Source organism: Schistocerca americana, chromosome 1 (assembly GCF_021461395.2).
Source record: "Schistocerca americana isolate TAMUIC-IGC-003095 chromosome 1, iqSchAmer2.1, whole genome shotgun sequence".
NCBI classification, from domain to species: domain Eukaryota; kingdom Metazoa; phylum Arthropoda; class Insecta; order Orthoptera; family Acrididae; genus Schistocerca; species Schistocerca americana.
In genome coordinates, this window is record NC_060119.1 from 61,833,112 (window position 1) to 61,854,202 (window position 21,091).

At 44.2% G+C, this 21,091-nt stretch overlaps 1 protein-coding gene across 1 annotated transcript in view; it reads right to left on the reverse strand.

Moving 5' to 3' along the window:
* Positions 1–21,091, reverse strand: part of LOC124624204 (calsenilin) — a 201,374-nt gene that overhangs the window by 57,240 nt on the left and 123,043 nt on the right. Inside the window, exon 4 of the mRNA XM_047149092.1 lies at positions 5,389–5,499. Coding sequence (XP_047005048.1) covers positions 5,389–5,499 — 111 coding nt within the window. The remainder of the gene's footprint in view (positions 1–5,388; positions 5,500–21,091) is intronic.

The window sequence follows — 21,091 nt, forward strand, 5'->3', positions numbered from 1 at the left end:
TATCGGCCCCCTCAAAATAACACTGTGTCGGCACTTCTGTCGACACATCACATGGCGACGAGTTAAAAAAAGGGTCTTGTTCTTTCTACTTGCTTACATTTACTTGTGTCGTGGCTTCGCCACATTCTCCAGATGTACTGTCCGAATTTTATCGCTTGCAGAATCAGCAGACGCAGGCGTTATTGGATGCCCTTGGACAGCTCGTCCAGGGTCAACGTGCCATGCAAACCGATGCGGCAGCCGCCGCTTCACCGCTACCGCAGCCACAACATGCAGTTGCACCGCCGTTTCGCAACTTTGACGCGGCGCAAGAAACATGGAACGAGTGGTCACGCCAGTTTGGATTTCATCTCGCCGCCTACAGAATTCAAGGTAACGAGCGGCAGCCTCATTTATTGGCGTGTGTAGGGGTGCAAACGTACCGTGTGATAGTGAAATTATTTCCCCGACGCGACGTAGCTACTCTGTCCTACGAAGAAATTTTGTCGGCTTTGGACGCCTATTTCAAGGAAACAGTTAATGTAGTTGCAAAGAGGTATACTTTCTTTCGTACCAAACGTACGGCCGGTCAAACTAATAGGGAGTGGGTTGATACATTGCAAGGCCTTACAAGGGATTGTGCTTTTGAGTGTGAATGTGGACTCCCTTATTCAGATACAATGGTCCGTGATGCAATTGCACAGAACGTTTCTGATGTTCGTATACGGGAGCAAATTTTGAAACTAGTTAATCCCTCCCTTCAGCAAGTGATAGACATATTGGATAGGCAAGACACACTTGACTTTGCTCCGGAATCATTTGAAACTTCGCCAGCCGTGTGTAACATTAACCGGCCCGCCAGGCGCGTTGCATGGCCCCGTAAACTGCCCTCGCACACGTCTGCGCAGCTGTCGCCACGCTCTAAACCAGGTGTGCCGCGACAGCACACAAATGCAGTGAAATCATGCCCTCGGTGTGCAACTAGAAATTCGCGTGAAAATTGCCCGTCACGCCAAGCTATTTGCTTTTTCTGTAATAAGAAAGGACATGTTCAAAGTGTTTGCCAGAAAATGCTCTGATCGGACAATCACAACCATTCCAGGCCCTTTGCTTCACGCCGGAATCGAACCAAGAACACTCAGGCTCGTGAACCTTCGCCCATGGACATTCATGTAGTTAATTCCACTTCGTCCAGAGCCACTTTCTCTAACAGTGACTATGTTCGTCCCACAAAAAGTGTGCGTCGATGTCGCCGGAAATCACGTCAATTAGCAAGTGATGCTGTACCTGTATCAGTTCAAATTGCCCGAGACAGTCGCTCTTGTCGTCAGCAGGACAATAAACTTTTTGTAGATTTGGACTTTAATGGCAAGGTCATACAATTCCAGCTCGATACCGGAGCTGCAGTTTCATTACTCAATTACGACACGTACAAACAACTGTGCAAACCTCCGTTGCGTGCCGCAACTGTTAAGCTCACTACATATTCAGGACAGCAGATCCCTGTGTTAGGACAGTGCACTCTCCTTGCTACATACAAGGGACAAACAAAACTTGTGTCATTTTACATTCTTCATTCTTCTACTGCAGTGAACTTGTTTGGTTTAGATTTATTTCAATTGTTTAACATGTCTATAGTAAATCAGGTACTATCAGTGAATCAGACTGTACCTCCAGACAGTGTTTCTCGTCTGTGTGAAGAATTTGCGGACATTTTTGCGCCGGGCTTAGGTTGCGCTAAGAACTATGAAGCACATTTGGAACTGAAACTCAACGCGCAACCGACATTTTTCAGAGCGCGGAATGTTCCTCATGCTTTGCGTGATGAGGTCGCAAGAACATTACCCGATTTAGCATCACAAGGTGTGAGTGAATGTGCGCAATGCCTCTTCCATTTCAGCTCCGCTTCATAGCTTACGCCGTAAGGGTGTTCCGTTCGTCTGGACGACGGAATGCGAACGCGCCTTTCGCCAGTTGAAATCGGCGTTGCTTTCAAATACTTGCCTTACGCCATTCGATCCCCAGAAACCCCTTTTGTTGATGGTCGATGCATCGGATTTCGGGATCGGTGCTGTGCTTGCGCTCAAAGATGGCTAGCATGATCGCCCTATTGCCTTTGCGTCGAAATTGCTCTCATCTGCGCAAAGAAATTGTTCACAGATATGAGAAAGAAGCTTTGACTCTCGTGTTTGGTGTTACTGTTCCATGATTTCTTGTATGGTCGTCACTTTACCATCATCACAGACCACAAACTTTTGACGTCGCTTTTTCATCCGACCAAGCCTGTACCTCCGCGTACAGCGCAGAAATTCATTCGCTGGTCTATTTTCCTCTCGCAGTACCGCTACGATATCTTGTATCGGTCCACTGCTAAGCACGGAAACGCCGATGCGTTGTCCCGTTTGCCTGTTGCTGAGGATAAAGCATTCGACTCTTCCGAACTCGCTTGCATGTTCATTGATTCGGAAACCGATGACGTGGGCGAATCGTTTCCCATTGATTTTCGTCGTGTAGCTACAGCCACAGCTGCTGACCCTGTCCTTGCTACCGTTTTGCGTTTTGTTGCTACGCAATGGCCTTTGTCAAAGTCTCGGATCGAGGATCCGTTGGTTCGCCGATTTTTTGCTCACAAGGAGAGACTTTTTGTACGACGTGGTGTTTTGTTGTTGCGTTTTGATAATGATCAGTCCAGAGTCGTGGTCCCACGTTCGTTACAGTCCTCTGTTTTACGGCTTCTTCACCAAGGACATTGGGGTATAGTGCGAACGAAACAACTTGCTCGTCAGCACTGTACTTGGTTCGGAATCGATGCTGCGATTACGAATATGTGTTCTTCTTGCATGGCGTGTGCTGAACAACAATCCGCACGGCCACGGAAAGTCTTTGCATAGCCAAAAGCCACTTCCCCTTGGCAACGCTTGCACATCGATTTTGCTGGTCCATTCTGGAATGCTCGATGGTTGGTTCTGGTAGTTGCCTTCAGTAATTTTCCTTTTCTTGTCCGGATGTCTTCCATGATGTCCTCTGCCACCATCCAAGCGTTGTCTGCTATCTTTTGCATTGAAGGTCTTCCGCAGACTATTGTTTCCGACAATGGCCCACAATTCATGTCCGCAGAATTTCAGTCATTCTGCCAGGCCAATGGTATTCAACATCTGACATCCGTACCGTTTTCGCCTCAGTCCAACGGTGCCGCTGAACGTTTGGTCCGGACTTTCAAGTCACAGATGTTGAAGTTGAAAGAGTCGCATTCTCGGGAGGACGGGTTGTTGCTCTTTTTGTCCTCGTATCGCTCTCAGCCCCGAGATGGTCGCTCGCCGGCTGAGTTGCTCCACGGTCGTCCTCATCGAACCTTGATGTCTTTGCTGCATCCGCCGCATCAGGTTCCTTGCAGCGGCAGACTCCTGCTTTTGCTCCAGGCGACGTTGTATTCTATCGCAACTATCGAGGTTCACGGCGTTGGCTCGCAGGACGCATTCTTCGCTGCCTCGGCCGCGCGATGTATTTGGTTTTGGGGGCCTCTGGTGAGGTGCGTCGGCATCTCAGTCAGCTGCGCCTCTGTCGTCGCACGGGTTCTGCCGCTCCCCGTCTGCTTTCAGCGACGGTGCCGTCCGGTCAGCGCCCTGGGGACCCATCTACTGGCTCGCCTCATCCCCAGGTGTTACCGACGATGCCTTCCATTTTGCCCCATGGCGACGCGCCGCTGCCGCCTCCACCGCCGCCGCCTGTCCTCCAGCGGGCGCCGCCCGCAGTGGACGCTTCGCTGCAGCCGCCCAGCGCCTCCCTGGGTCACGCGCCGCCGATCGCTTCCCGTGACCAGCCGTCCTCCGCCATGGAACTCTTGCCCGCTCTGGACCACGTGACGTCATCGCGCGTCGGAAACCCCGACGCGATGGAGGTCGACCCTTCGGCCCCTCCTGTCTCTTTACGGGCGCATACACCGCATGTTGACGTGCACCCTGGACTAGGTTTTCAGGCGTTTCCTAGGTCCCCTCGGACCGAATGGCCGGCTGCGGGTGGCACAGCCTCGCCTGTTGTTAGGCTCCCCACCTCATCGCATACGTCAACATGGGGTCCTCCCCACGGCGGGCGGAAGCCTTATAACACGACCGTTCGCCGATTTGCGGGGGAGGAATGTGGTGTCACCGCCAGACACCACACTTGCTAGGTGGTAGTTTTAAATCGGCCGCGGTCCATTAGTACATGTCGGACCCGCGTGTCGCCACTGTGTGATCGCAGACCGAGCGCCACCACAAGGCAGGTCTCGAGATACGGAATAGCACTCGCCCAGTTGTACGGACGACATTGCTAGCGACTACACTGACGAAGCATCGCTCATTAGCCGAGCAGATAGTTAGAATAGCCTTCAGCTAAGTCCATGGCTACGACCTAGCAAGGCGTCATTAGCCTTACATAGCAATTGGTAATTATCGTCTAAAGCATGTCTCAACAAGAACGATGTATACAACAAGGATGGAGTAAAGTTAAGTATTCCAAAAGCAACGTACTTTTCTTTATAGCATTCATTGAGCGTCCTGTTTCAGACTTCCCGATATTCTGCGTGAGGTTATAGCGTGCATATCGCCCCCCTCAAAATAACACTGTGTCGGCACTTCTGTCGACACATCACGAAGTACACACTGTTTTATACTCTCAGACGAAATGGTTGTTCTTACTACGAAGAAAAAAGCACTGCTCGAAATGGAACAGGAGATCGAAAGTACTGACAAGTATTATGGACTGAAAATAAACGTAAATAAAACAAAAATTAATTGCAGAAGGAGCTGAAAAGGTAAAAATGATGCTGGATTTTTATAATTTGGAATAAGTAAGACATTTTAGTTACCTAGTAAGTAAAATATAAAGGAACTGGAGGCGTGGAAATGACATTAACTGGAGAATAGCAATGGCATATTTGGCAGTGTCTAAAAATTCTCTGCAACGATATGGAAATGGGATTAGGGAAAGGGCTGAAGAATTGTGTGGTCCGGAATGTCACACTGTGTGGTGCCGAAATCTGGGCCATGAGGACGCAGACAGGAAGTAGCTGGATATGTTAGTTGTTGGTGCCATATGTTTTCAAGCAAGAAACCTAGCGCACATGTCCACAGCACTGGAGGCGGCGTGGCACCACATTCCTGTCGATACCTTCCGAAATCTCACTGATTCTCTTCCCGCACGTCCGCGCTACGAAAGATGGTTATTCAGGTTTTTGACAAGTTGTCACATTAATGCGACTGGACCGTACACAACCACCCTTCCATGTATTCGGGCTGCACTTCGGTATACAGACGACCTCCAACACTGTAGGAAACATCTAAATACAGATGAAGACTTTCAACATAGCTGCGGTGTGATTCAATTTTTCAGTATTTGTTTGCGTAAGGAAAGCAGTGCGCGCCAACTGACCTTGAGGCAGGACTCGATGAACTCCTCGATGGTGATGACGCCGTCCTGGTTGAGGTCGAGCTTCTTGAACACCCTGTCGACCTGCTCGCGCGCCTTTCTCTCGTCCTCCACCTGCAACAGCCGACGCACTGCTCAGTGTCCAGCCTGGTTGCTACACCTGGCCTGAAGTAATTCTGTGACAGACAGGACGCAATGGCGGGGGAAGTGATGCCGACACGCAACGAGCCACGCTTGACGAGGCTCCAGGTTTCGAGAGAGAATTGCCACTGGCCGGCGGCTGGCTCCCACCACACGACTCGCCATTAAGTCAATAACAAACTTACTTTGGACACAGTACAGCGCAGCCACTAAGTTTCCGGCAGTCGAGAGGGCTGGCTACCTCTGTCCGGAGGGTGGTTAGGGTGTCATGGTGTAACACTACCTAACTGAAGTAGCCTACGCTGCCTGAAGTGTGAACACAACTTACTTTGTATTAGTGTGAAACTGCAGTTTTTTCTCTCGTGAATACTAGCGTAATCTGTAAGTAATCAAAAGAGTTTGTGCAGCAAACAGCTGAAGTAGCTTATCAGAAAAGAAATACAATGTTTTAAGAGAATATAAAGATAAAATGTTTACAAGAATATTACGATATAATTTTAGTAGAAAGGAAATTCCAAGGGATAATGAAGATATAACTGTAGGTGAAAAAATTGTTTTGCCTAATGAATTATAAAGGCAATGATGGAAGCTGAAGAAATGAGTAAAAATTTGTGCCACTATCAGGATTTTGCTAACTAGGCAGGAATTCCAACCATTACACCACTGCAGCGCTATATGTAACATTCCTACACGGACTACACAAGTCCAATACCCTCCACAACACAAACTTCAAATCTTCAGCTTATTTTCTCCTTTTTAGATCGTCACTATTGCCGAGGTTCTCCAACATTGGAATAGCAGCCCAGCGTTGGACATAATGCGGAAATCCTGTCACTCATGTGCAGGTGATCTATAGATGTTCTCTCTTTCCAAGCATTTATCCCGACTGGCGGGGTCTGCTGGTTAATCGGATGTGGCATGTTAATGTTAAGGGGTGGCTGGACGCCCTTCCTGCCGCCACCCCACTCCTCCCAGGAAGGAATCAGTGTACCCCAACTGTCTGCGTCCATGGAATAGTGCGAATGTGTTCAGATGTCTGCGAGCCGTGTAACTGAGGCGGAAAATGGGGACTAGCCCAATATTCACCTTGTGGGATGTGGAAAACCGCGTAAAAACCACATCCAGGCGGATTAGATCTGGGGCTGGCGCGCCTACCCGAGTCCAGGAAGCAGAGCGTTAGCGCTCTCAGCTACCCTGGAGGGTCATCATTTATAGATGTTATGATAGAATTTTCCTCGAAACATTTGAGTCTCCATGTAGGGTAGTAAGCAAGAGACTCTTGTTCAAGTCCTGGCTGTAGAACAAATTTTAATTGATTTCTGCAGCTTCCGCCGTTATCGTACATAAAGATAACATCTACAGAAAGATAAAGTATACCCATTAGGCCTGATATCTGATATTCAAAATTTCTATGAAAGCACACTATTTCTGCAGGACCTTTAAAACTGACTGGGTTAGTCACAAGAAACAAAGCAAAGAGACTACGATTCAGTTTACCTTCTGCTCTATTTAATATCCGAATCGACGATGCTATTTTCAGATGGACTTTTCACGTAAATACTAAGGTTCAGCTGAATCGTATCTCAGTATTAAAAATACTTCTTTATGCTTTACATTGATATCCAGGAAACAAAGTGACCGGCAGAGATGTTTCATGCACTGAACGAAACACCGGGACTTCAAGCATTATGGCTCTCATGTAACGTATAATTGCGACAAGGAAATGCCAAACAAAGTGAAGTGTTTAGTAACTGTTCCGCGTAGTCAGCGCGTACACAACTTTTCCACTGGAGCCCGCCCCGCTAAGCACAACAGCGCAGGCGCAGCGCTCGTCCGTCTCCGCTCTACGAGATGGCGCTGTCATAAAGACGGACCAAATTCTGCTTCCGCCGATCCGCGTATTAATATGTAACGCAGCCAATGAGATTGCTGCTAACGTAGAACCTTTTCTCCTCGCGGATCACACTCGCGCAGTGATACCTGAACGCGCGAGGTATTATAACGAGTGTACAGACCTCAGATTAGTCAGTCTGCATTTGTCTGCATCAGTCTGTACCAGTCTGCATTAGTCTGTACCAGTCTATAGTCAAGTTTCAGTCTGCGCCTAATAAGATTACCATATTCTTGTACATCGCCATGAACATAAATATATCGACACTTTGTCAAGTATCAGAGATATTTGAGAACAAGATTAACGTACCAAGACCGAAGCAACTTCAGATTGTCAATTGTAAATAGCATCCAGAACCAAGTTAAGTTATTTTTTTGCTTGTTATTATTTTAATAAATGTGTCTGAAAATTAATCAAGATTTGTTTAAAGTTGGTCACCGTCAATCTGCTACTCTAAGCGTGCAAGTGGCATTTCTATCGTCCGACCTAACGGCAGAAGATAAACACGCCACGATAAGACCACGAGACATATTGCTGACACTCGCCTACTTCGCTAGAGCGACAAGTCAAATAATCTGATGGTGTGTGTACCGAAGGTCTTACAGTACGCACACCACAGTAACATTTTCGGAAGAATCAGCAGATATTTGGAAGTAAAACTCAGAAAGATAAGTTATTAAATTTTTATAAGACTCTTGTTCTTCCAACATTATTATATGGAAGTGAATCGTGGATGTTAAACAAGAGATCAGTGACCAGAACGCCGTTCCCTGAAGTGTCATGTGTTGTAAAAGAACAGATATACTCATAAATGTTGATATCAGAAATGAAACAAACATATACAACGTAGATGAAAAGTTACAAGAAATTAAGAGAAGATGCACTGAACACATACGAAGGATGGATCCTCAAACGTTAACGGAAATGAAGAATAAGAAACCAAAAATAAGGCGATACCCTAGAAGAGTCCGGAAATGAAGGGAACCATAACACACTGTAAACAGCCTAAAACTGAAAGTAAAGAGAACAAAGAAGGAAACACGGATGCACAGGCTATCGGACATTATTAAGGAAGAAATGGAACAAGGCGTTGACGGTCAAGGCTAATCCTGATCTGACTACATTATACAGCATGAGTCCGTGATGATGCTACAAACTTTTAGGGACGATGGAGAAGGGTAAATGTTTCAATTTGAGGTAGATGACACCAAGTCGAAAGTTATAAGCAAAAATCGTTCTGATACCTTTGATAGTGGAATACATGTACCGGTACTGTTTTTGCTCAGAGTCCTGGAACATATCTCACTTGTTATTCGTCAACGGATATGTTTCCGACATGATGGAGCCCACATCAGACATTCCCTGAAACGTGGAGAGGCAGAGGAAGTCCTTTTTCGTGGCCAGCACGCTCACCTGTTCTCAGCCCAATTGATTGTTTCTTTGGGACCATGTGAAAAGTGTTGAGTACGAAACGCCTGTCGAGACTGATCAGGATAACCTGGCAAGAATTCTCACTGCCTCCAATAGTGCTGAAACGACACCGGGATGTTACAATTAGTATGACAGAACTTAATGCGACGACGCCATAACTGCATTGACGCAGGGGGACCCCGTATTGAACAACAGATGTAAATGTAGCAGCTTGCGAAACTTGAACAGCTAATGAAATTCATTATTACTGTATCGTAGGCTTACAATCTTTGGCCTCTCTGACATCAAGGTATGTGCGCCGTGACTAGTCCATCAACAAGGGAACTTACCTAACGGTATTTGGGACTATTCAGCACCAATTTTGTACTTCATTATCAGGGTTGGGAAGTTGGGGCACTTCGTTTTATCTCTGCGCGAGGCTTACGAAGTCGTCCGGGCATTGACGGGACTCAATCAACAGAGAACCTTGGCAGCAGAATCAGTTCGCTAAGCTCTTTGGCCAGCAAGCAAAGCCACAGTCTCGCCTTTACCTTGCTGCCGTGATGTTGATGAGTCGATTCTACCAAGCAGTACAGACGCTTTTTATTAACGCATTGGGCGTACTCAGTTGGCTTCGTTCTGGCTCATGGGGAGGTGGCTGCTGGTTTGCAAGCTTGCGCTGAATTTTCGTGATTGCACCTTATGTGGTTTCCATATTATAGAGCAGAAGATATGTTTCTGCCGTACATTTTGCACTCGGGTTTTAAGTGGGGAATGTAAGATCTTTGTGCACACAATCAACTTTTCAGAAAACGTAGGAACTCATTGCTTTTCGACACATCAAATAACATTTTGGGGCATTCATGCTAATCTGCGATGATCTTTCGCCTATGGCATGTGAATGATAATGTAAAGGCACACGATCTGTTGAATTGGCTTTGTAAATGAAATATGACATCTTGATTCAATTATTGAATATTATATTAAGTAAGAATGTAATCTGGGATTCTCTCGAGCTTATTCTCATTCCCCCTGGTCTGTGTTAAAATAAATTTTCCACGTGTTCACTTAAGAATTACTTTTCCCGAATGTCCTACATTCACTTTAACCGTATATAAAGTCGTGAGTAAATTAGTTGCCTTAAGCAGAAATGAAACGTTTATTTCAAAAAGTTTTCTGCAACCCAGATAAGTTTATGACGCTGTTTGATTTCGCGATACGAACGAGGATGAAGATATCAAGATGATTTCTACAACCACACTAGCTCACGTATCTCCAGTGCACTTGGTGATGTAGGCTATAGAAAGCAAAACCATTTGCATAGCACGAACTGCATCACTAAGATGCTATTCTTACACATGAATAGTGAGTATGTACATGAGGTTTGTTGCAAAAATTATAGTTTCAGTGTCGTCTTGGTTAACTGTTGTTAAACCCTCCCCTTTTATTATTCCGTTGTGCATTGGAAAGTTCTTGTCACCATGAAAGTTAGTCACATTGCGTTTCTTCCCATGTGCGTCAGATGTTATATGAAGATGTATTATTTCAGGATATAAAAACCTGGTCATAGTTTCTTATCAAGTCACCGGTTAAAGTGGAAAGTAGGGAAACGGCTTTTATAATACCTGAAATACTTTCAAGAATGACATTCCTACCGGTAGTAGGTATTTAAATAGCTACAATAACATGTCAATGCCGTTGGCCGACATTTTTGTGTAGTTTAAAAATTTTATGGGTGTCATCTCAGTTGTTCAGAAAATCTACTGAACTGACCTTTCGATTGTTTTGCACTGCTTGTGCCTAATATTACACGCGCCATTTCTTCTGTCTCAATTTTGTATGAATATGTTAGAATAGGACAGCTAATTGTCACCGTTTCAAAGTCCCTGTTTATGTGAAATGTTTGTGTTTTGGACACCTACCCTGAGACCGGTCTGAGCATCTCTCCTTTTAAGTCGTTTGACAGATATCTTGTGCATGCCAGCAAAACTTCTCCATCAGTTAATTGCGGCGACAGTATCTGATATTGAGTAGGCGTATCTCACACTCTTAAAAAAAAAAACGAGGGCCTCCGACTGTGGATAAAAATTGCGTACCATCTTCTGGAGAGGAAAGAAACAACAGGAATTCAAAATCTCGTCGATAACTAGGCCACCGGAGAAGCGCTATTTTAATTAAAGAGAGAACGCCTGCCGAAAAAACCATCCGTATATTCCCCACAAGTGAACAACGACTGTATATACCAGGATAATGCTATGCGGTTTTGAAACCCTCTCTTCCCGATTACGAGCGCAGTCTATGAAAAACTGTGCGACGCCGCTGGGTAGACAAGCTGCAAACTAATGACAAACAACAGCTAGGGAGGCTGAAACCTAGATGGCAGGAAGTCATCACTGTGATCATGAAAATAACTCTCGTCCAAATGCTAGACACCGCGAAAAGTGGAGTTTCGAAATCTGAAGAATTAAATTATTCTCAAGGGTGAAAAATGAGAAGAATATGAAAAAGCAGAAGAAGAAGGAAGAGGAGGGAGAAAACGAGTAAGAAGATGACGAAGAAGACATTATCGTGACTTATAACAAAGGGAAAACACAAGTTTTGTTTTGTAATGTAACAAATTATCTCTTACGATCAGAATGGCAGCATGGTCAACTCTCTAACATACAGCTGTGTGATTTACAGATATGCGTTCCTTCAGTAAGTGTTCCCTGTGCCATGCTAATCTAAGTCATTTGTTGCTTAAGTTAGCCTGAATGGCCTGCACTGAAAGTGCTCTCCGTTCGCTGCATTGATGAACGTTTCTAGTCAGTAATAAAACGTAAGACTGTTTGCAACAAATTTCCAGACGCAGAAGTCACATTGTGTAGAATCTTGAGACTACGGTGACAAGGGAAAGGCTGTTATCATCCTCTGCACTCATGCGAAGAAGATGTGAAAGCCTTCGAACATTCCTGTCAAATTTGTAGAGCGCCCTCCAACGGAAGGGAGAGATTAGCATAGTCATGATTTAGGTCGGGTTACAACCACTTTACTACGGTGTCAGAGATGTGTGTAGTGGAACACATTTCCTTCTCCTTTGTAAAAGTTTTGTAACAGACGACTAGACCTATAACTTTCTGTGCGACGCCCCTCAAAAAAAAAAACTTTGAATTTTGAGGTCTACGCCGAGACTCCTTACGTACGCACGGTTTCTGGCTTCCCAGGCACGAATCTCGAACCTCTTCACCACGATACTGAAATATATTACAGTTTCATCAAAAATTTACTAGTCTTTCAGCTAATATGTCTTCTGTTTTTTAATTTATATGGGCACAAAATTTGACTCCTCATATATGACTCTTGTCCATACCTAGATGAATAACAGCTTACGTACTTTGAAGTACAACGACCTAAGCAACATCTCCAGACAGTAATTTCGGGTATTCTCAGTACCCCTACTCTAGTCAGTCACCAGCTTGTAGGGATTCCGCTAAAAACTGTCACATCTTGTTTCTATGCCCTTAGCAGAAACGCAAGGTCAACTACGAACGTTGGCTTTAGATCTGAATCTACGTCAGTAGTTCACTAGCCTTCTCACACCTTTCTCTCTGTGTGAGGTCAGGCGTCAGAAAATACACACCTCAAAGTGTAACACCCAATTAAACTGTAAATTAAAAAAGTTGCTCATATTTTTTAAATAATGAAGGATAATCAATATTTAGTTAAAATTCGTACAATCCTACTGATCTTTTTATTACTGAATTAAGGAGCAATGAGTTCATGAGGCAGTTAGCGCTGCTTGCTTCTAACAATCTTTTTCGTATTCGTTGTGGGTCGAGCAATGTAAGGTCCAAATTCACTCGGTTTCGCGCTTTTGCTTTCGTTCATTGCTGCCAAAGTGGAAAATCTAGTTTAGCACCATACAGTTATGTTAACTGGAGTGGGATTTTTTTCTTGGGGCTTTCCTGACAATGATCGATACTCGTTCCAACCTATCACCTAAATTTTACCGCTTATATTTTATCAAAATTTATCTTCAGTTTGTGGTATTCACGTAGTCCAAGAAATTACATTACGGTACGACTTTCGCTGTCTGATAATATGCTTGATCTTATAACATAGGTATTTTCGTCCAAATTAGGAAAACAACAGTAGGGTGTTTCCACGGTGATAAGGGCTGATTACCATTACTGGAATGGCAGTATAAGATTTTAACACTAGACCAAAAAGTTTGGAAGAAGAAACTTAAAATTTTTCTTAAAAGGAGTGGAAATGCCGAAATCATTCAAAAACAGAGGGCTGCGGACGGGTATTCGAGATTGCATGATGGGAAGTGATAGGAGAAAAGCAAAACAAGTCAGTGGATCACAGGATAAACTAGAAAGCAGGTAGACGAGAAATGTAGTCAGACGAATGTGCGTTTTAGGCACCGAAGAAGTGTTGTTGGATTCTAAGAGATGAGGCAAAAAACCTAGATGACTTCGTAATACAAGGTGCTACACGGCATTAGAAAACATATGGAAGGAGCATTGATATGCATAACTGAAAACTGATTTACATCGAGAAATGTGGGTAAGGCATTTATCGTGCAGTTGATGTCAAATGGATGTTGAAGACTATGGTCTTAGAAATATAAAGCGAAATAATTGCAGAGGCCAATTAGATAATTTTTAACTGAAATGAGAGTCATGCCCGAACCACAATCAAACACTTTTCTTTTTATTACCACTCTTCTCATCCCCCCCCCCCCCCCCCCACACCAAAAATCAGCTGACAGATGCATACCCAGACAGTATATAATGTCAGTGCACGATATCAAAAATATCATTATTATTTTTTCCTTATATAATCCAGCGATAGCGTGATTGACCTAAACAATGATGTTTATCCCTAAGAGAGTGAGATACTAAAGTGTAACACTTGTTAACGTGTGCAACAGTTCATTGAAATAAGGAAATCTGTAGCAGTACATCACAAACATATATGGCTTTTGTCAAAGAGGTTCTTCCACTTGAAGGATATCTTTCCAACTCTCACGTTTTTCCGTCAATAAGCGAATCTCACTGGGGTATTTCGAACCACCAAATACATATTCCGGCCTCAATTTATACTATGACAGCTACTGTCTGAACCGATAAATATTATACGCAATTCAGGACGCAAAACCTATAACGAACTCAAGGTACGTGTTACTGAGTCACTGTGCAAAGATTTAAGGTGCACTGTTGGTGATGCAGTACGGGAACTATTGCAATTACATAAACTATGAGAGAAATTCAATGATAACTAATGTTCACCTCAGACGGAGTTGTAGGAGTGTAATCATCTGGAGACAATTATTTTTAAGGCCTCCCTACTGAGGTGACTTTATCACCACAGAGAAATTTAAATTTGACACGATAAAATCTCATATTTGACTCAGAACGCACTTCCCGTAATTCCTGATAAACACTATGAAATGGCAATTAACACATGTCTCGTTTCGAGGACGATCAAAGTTTTCGTTTCATTACAGCCACTTCTGCTTCTACACTGACGTAGATACTTCGCTATGCACTGTACTGTGTGTAGTGTAGGGTACTTTGTACGAGCATTTTGTCCTATTCCGTCCACCTATTGATCGAGGGAAAAATGACTCTACATATGCCTGTCTCTTATTCCCATAATATAAGCTTTGTCACCTCGTTGTAAATTTCTTGTGGTTAGCTTACATCATTTCGTGCCAAATAATGGTGTGCTATTCGGGCACATTTTTCAACGTAAAACATTCAAAGTCGTATGAAGAATATTGCGATTATCAAAAAGAAATTATACCAGTCCTTTTCGGAAATTATTTTAACGAACGGGAGAAAACTTAATTTTACTTCGAGAGTAGTAGTGATATTAAAATTTTTTCCGCCTGTTTACTCCAAGAGAAAGTTAATTGTGTATCTGTAATCCTGTATGTGTGCAATTCAAGTAAGTTCTCACAGTGGGATGGTACAAATTTTCTCCTCTCACGCGGCATCGTGAAAGATACAAAGCTACTGATCTATAGCTTCCCATTCCGTTAATGACGACTGTGATAAATGGGAGGCATATATCTTCTAGAGAAAAACAGAACAGGTGTCTAAAATACGTGACCCAATTGTCGGTGGACAAGTGGCGGGGGAATGACTGAGCGCTCATAACTGAGAAAGAGCAGAAAATAGAGAGACAGGAAACAAGACGAGGAAGAACTCGGAACACTTTGTTGGTAGGCAGTCCTCGAGCGACATAAATAACACGTGAGATTGCTTCTTGGGAGGGGGCCAAAACGCGATGGCAGGCAGCGGGAAATAACCTCCAGGAGCATGGGAGAGTGGGCAGCGCGTTCATTTGCCGTAGACGGACACGGAAACGGGAGATAATCCATTTCCGACGAGGAGACATTTGTCATCCCTGCGCGAATGACGGGGAGCTGCAAGGGGCGACACTGAAGAAGTCTTAACGAGAGTACTGTGGCATTTGACGGAGGACGCAACTCACGTGGGCATGGGTGACCTAAAAATAGTACTTAGAACCTAAATTAATCGTGGACTGTGCCCTCGTATAGGGGCAATAGTTTTAAGGCAAGACTTAGGTACTACAATGGAACAAGTACAGTGCAAGAACTACACGTATATAGTTTATTCAACATCCACTCTAAACTATCTATAAAAGTAACTGTTGAATTCATGTTAATCGATAATTGTGGCTAGATTCCCTAAACGTGTCGTAAACGGCTAACATATAGAGTAAATGTGTATGAGCTGTTACGGTAAGTGATAGTAAAACTACTAAATACTTAGTCCACTCACAACATATAATACAGATCCACTACTCTGTAAATGTGGAAAACGTTCAAGCAAGGTTACATAGTGAAATTTAAAATTTTCACGGGGAATTAAATGTTGGCAGAGATTTCGGGATTGCAGTCGGTCGTCGTAAGCTTCACGACACTTCAGCTGGACACCTGCCACTAAACTCCTGGTGAGCCGTCGACGACTGACGAAGACGTTCTCCGCTCCGCCTCATATAGCGCGCTGAGAGCTTGCGCATTTGAGGACAATGTTCAGAGACAATGAATACTCGACCCACCAAATTAACAGGGCGTTCTGAGCTAAAGACAACAACCGGGAAGTGGACAAAGAGGAGAAAGCGCCAGCAAAGTCCCTAGCTTTTCTTCCCTTTGTTGGAGTATTTCCTTGAAAATAGCAAGGATCCTCACTAATTTTCAGGTGAAAGTGATTTTCCGCCGACCATCTAACATTTCGGACCTTCTGGGATCAATCGAGGATAACTCGTTATTGCAGAAGGCGGGAATTTACAAATATCTTGCTTGTGTGGTATGGCCTATATAGGACAAACAACACGCACAGTGGAAGAACGTTGCACAGAACATAAACGCTGCACTCGCCTTCTGCTACCCAGCACGTTTGCAGTTGCCAAACATTGTACCTCCAACGGACATTCAATGGAGTATGACAAAATATTAATTCAGCCACAGAAACATCTTTTTGGTACTGCATTATAAACAAAATAAAAACCCGTTGAAATACGCATCGCGGAAAATCTAATGAACCGCGACAGTGGCTACAAGATGGATAATGCACGGAATCCTCTCATCTCCGAGATTTGCTACAGACGAAGACGACAGAATAGTCCGATGACTGCGCCGAGCGGCAACGCGAAAGACAGCTGATCTGTGGAGTTCCACCAGCGAACGCGCTGTGGTCGGCCCTTCTGTCACCGTGACTCTGATGCATGCGCGGCAATACTGCCAGCGCGTTATATACGGCGGAGTGGAAAACGTCTTCGCCAGTCTTTGATGGCTCATCTGAAGATGACCGTTAAGGGTCCAGTTGAAACATCGTGAAGTAAAGTGAAGTCTAGTATACGACGACTGCCTGCAATCCCGAAATCTCTTCTAACAAACTTATTAAAAGAACGTCCAGCACAACTTTTTTTGAATTTGTTAGGTTTTCCGAGAACTGAAAGAGGCTGTCACGGCATGGGCAGTGAGTGAAAAATGGAAAATTCATGAAAGATTACACTGTGAAAAATGTTGAAAGCTAGTTTTGAGCAGACGGTTTTGAGGTGGATGATCGGTAGAATTCTTTCAAATTAGGTTTTTGTTTTAGCCACAGCAGAGGGAAAATGTAAGAGACCTTGACCGGTCTCGCGTGGGTTTATTTACTTATTAATTTTTTACTATCATTTCAAGCCTTTCCCACATATATATGGAGCGGGCTGCTTTTAGGAGGTCCATTTCAGTGGTTGGATCGGGAAGATTCAGAGAGATTTAGAGGTGTTTCCAGTGGCAAATATTGGTTAATAACTAAGTAAATCTTCTCGAAATCCTTCACTGGGGCCCGCATACTGAAACTATTTTAATTATTTGCTCGAAAACACAGTTCCAGTCAACAATATGAAACCCCGTGTGTGTGTGTGTGTGTGTGTGTGTGTGTGTGTGTGTAGAGAGAGAGAGAGAGAGAGAGAGATGACTAAATATTGGAAGCCAGTATAATACGTTGTTTATGAATTATGTCTGGGTGGTTGTCGTACATTCAGTGGAAGCTGTGGAACGCATTGATAGAGAGCACTGCAGGTAATTATAGAAGACATCAGAAGCATTTTACAGTTTTTGCGAATGGTTTCTTCAAACCAAAACAAGGAAGTACTCCACACAAACACACGTCAGGAATTTCTTCTTTTCTAACTTCAACGAAGTAAACGTGTTTCTCATACGCATTGGAGCACTGTGCGTCTCTTTATGCACGGTGATATTCACTGAAGGAAGACCGCGACGCCAGTAGACTGCAGAAAGGCCTGCAGACTGTCGGCGGCCGTTGAAGGGACTCGTGGACCTGGTACTGGAACATAAGTAAATGTAACGTTTTGGCAATGAACAGACGGAAAGATTCATTACTGTTCGACTACGTTATTGGTGATAAATCGCTGGGAAAAGTAAAACCCGTAGAACAAACAGTAGTAAAGTAAATGAGACTTGAGAATCGTTGGAAGAATCTTACGGAAATTCGTGAGGTACAGTCAAATAAAAACCGGACACCCCACACATTGGGGTCATGGAATATTCCCGTTCAGAAGTAATCACCACATTTTTCTCAGTGGGGGACGACATGTTTAATTCCTGTATCATAGAACGTGGTCGGCCGCCGATGGCTCCACAAGCGCGCCCACTCTTGCACTTCCTCTTCCGATTGAAACAGACATCCGTGCATGTCGTTCTTCAGCTCGCCGAAGACGTGAAAATCAGACGGTGAAAGGTCCAAGCTGTATATAGGACGTTGCACTGCTTCCCAACCAAATGGTAGCCTTCATCCGATTGGCAGTGTGGGAGCGGATATTATCGTGCTTCTGGATGATTCCGTCCAACAGCATTCCGACAGCCGGAGGGAAAATGGCCAAGCCAACAGCTGAAACATCTAACATCTCTCCCGTTCTCACACGAAGTTCCGGCAAGGTCATGATGACCTCCTCCTTCGACTGCAAGGGCCCTCTGCCCGTCGAATTCCTGAGCGTGCAACCACAATCAATTCGCAGCGCCCAGGAAGGCTGTTGGATGGAATCATCCTGTTTCGTAACATCGCCCGCCAGTCCGACGATGTCTACGCTTCAGTGATGTGGGTGGGAAGCACTGCAACATCTTCTGCACAGCCCGGATCTTTCACCGTCTGATTTTCACATCCTTGGTGACCTGAAGAAAGACGTGCGTCGGCATCGGCTGCAGTCAGACGATGAAGTGCAAGAGTCGGTGGGATTGTGGTTCCGGCAGCGGCCGACTGCGTTCTACGAAACAGGAATCGATCGTCACGTCCCACACTGGGATAAAAGTTTTGACGCCAGTGGTGATTATTTCTGAATGGAACCATTCCATGGCACCATTGTGGCGGGTGTTCGGGTCTCATTTGACTGCCCCTCGTAATTTACATGCAGAAGATGTGGGTTACAAAGTACTCGTTCGACCAGTTATAGAGTATTATTCGCCAGTCTGGGATAGTTACAAGGCAGACTAAACAGAAAAGACCGAACAATTTGTGGCGTGTTTCCTCGCGAAGAAGAATTACGGAACTAGTCAACAAACTCCAGTGCCAGAAGCTGCAACAGATGCATTGTGCATCACAGATAATTTACTGCGGAAATTCCGAGGACACATGTTTGTGTCTTACACGTCTTGTGAAACGTCTGCTTTGAAGCAGCTCATGCGGAAACGGACATGCTTCCCACGATCCATTCCCGGCAGGAACAGGGGAAAGATGCAAGTGATAACACCGGAAATACTCTCTACCACTCACCTTAAGGTATCTTGCGGCTTGTTGGTATGCAGAGAGAAAGAACCAGAGTGATGATAAAGCTGTATAAGTTTTTGTAAGCGTGTTATGTGGCGGGGGGAGGGCGGGGGGTGAGCACTCGTCTTAGCACGTTGACACATTTTGAAAGGTGATTGTTTTTTTAATGGTAGCCGCTATACATCTAGTATCCTGAAAATGCCAATGTGCTTGATATTGTTAATGGCAGTTGACGACCCCTAAAGAGCTGCAAGCAGTAATTTTTTCTAAAGACAGATCCTCAACACGGAACGGCACCATACATATTCCAAACTGTTGTCTCTTTCTTTTATTTTTTAACTATTGCAATATTTTTTATCATGTATTAAAAGTTTGTATACCCAGATTCGTCGAATCCGTCAACGTCCTTGACAACTTGCAACGAACATAGTAAACAAATACATAGGCACTTTGACTTTAACACCGGTTGTCCCAGGGCTATCACACTACCCATTTTCTCAGGAAACGACGCATTGCAGCTAAATCTTCTATGGCGAACTCAGTAACAAACTTTTCATGTATGGGATCTACAGCACACGACTTGACAATAATCTCAAATAGTAGGATGGTCCAAAACTGCTATTGTTGGAGAAGATAGTACCAAAAAATTTTGCTGTGTACACCTCGTCCCACATCACGCCAGTACAACACAGGTAGGAAATGGAAGCTGATGACGCTAAACCGATGGCGGATCCTGCATTTCCTCTTGGTCTGCACCATTAATCTTGTGCAACAAGAGGCTTTATAGTGGTGCATTGGCAAAGCATTCTTTTGCGATTTTTAATCAATTTATTTGTCCGCGCAGGAATGCAGTAATCTAACGAAGAGGCATTTGATATGCTTATGAAGCTCTGGTTCCTGCAGAGAGATATCGAGATCTTCCACGCCGTTGACATTTCTCAGCGACTGGAGCCATAAATTCGCATTCCTGATGGGATGAATCCGACCCACAATCGTAGAAATTTTGGCTACGACAGATGCTCTTCCTTCAATAAAACCGGACTTTTATTTTTTTCTACGAATAAAGCTCGTTATTTTGAGTCAAATAATAGTACCTCTCAATAGTTGTTCCTCTTAGTTCATTGCATTTCTGTCATATTCCTGTTCAGCAGGCACTAAGAAAAGACGATGTTCAAATTAGAGTAGCTTTGCGGAACTGGGTCTTAAATCGAAGTCTGGAGTATCGTAGTTATCATATTTCTAACACAGTGATTAGTACTGATCGTAAGACGGTCAGTTTAGCAAGACAAGCAGTGTATTTGAAGCTTAAATACTCCACCTATTCATCCATGAACAAGTTTTCTTACCGAACTTTTTGAACATAACTGATTGGTCAGTGATACTCTGGATTTCTGCTACACAAATTGACGGAGTTGCTACAGGTTACGCTAGCGACACCGTTGTAACAATACGGATGCCTGACACATTCTTTGTTGGAGACCAGACATACCTAAATATCATTTGCTTCTGTCTCAGAATTTTTATGTGCTTTGTAGAAACCAGCATAGGTTCCGAAAATAACGATAGTGTAAAACCTAGCTCACTTTGTTCGTCGACGTTACTCAGAAAGCAGTGGATGCAGACGTCCACGTAGATGACGTGTTCCTTGAGTTTCGGATGGCATTCGATTCAGTTCCGCATTACCTTTTTATGAACAGTGTACGCGGGTGCGAAATATCAGACCAACTGTGTGACTGGATTGAAGCGTTTCTAACCAACAGAACACTTCATGTTTTTCTGAACAGAGGGAAGTCTTCAGACACGAAAAGTGACTTCGGGTGTTTTATAGGACTATTACTCTCCACAACATGGATAAATGGCGTAGTAGTTAACGTCGAAACCTCCATGAGGTTTTTCGAAGATGTTGCTGTTGTATACAGAGAAATCGCAGTGGTAGAAACTTGTAGCGAAATGCAAGAGGACGCTGGGTGCAGGG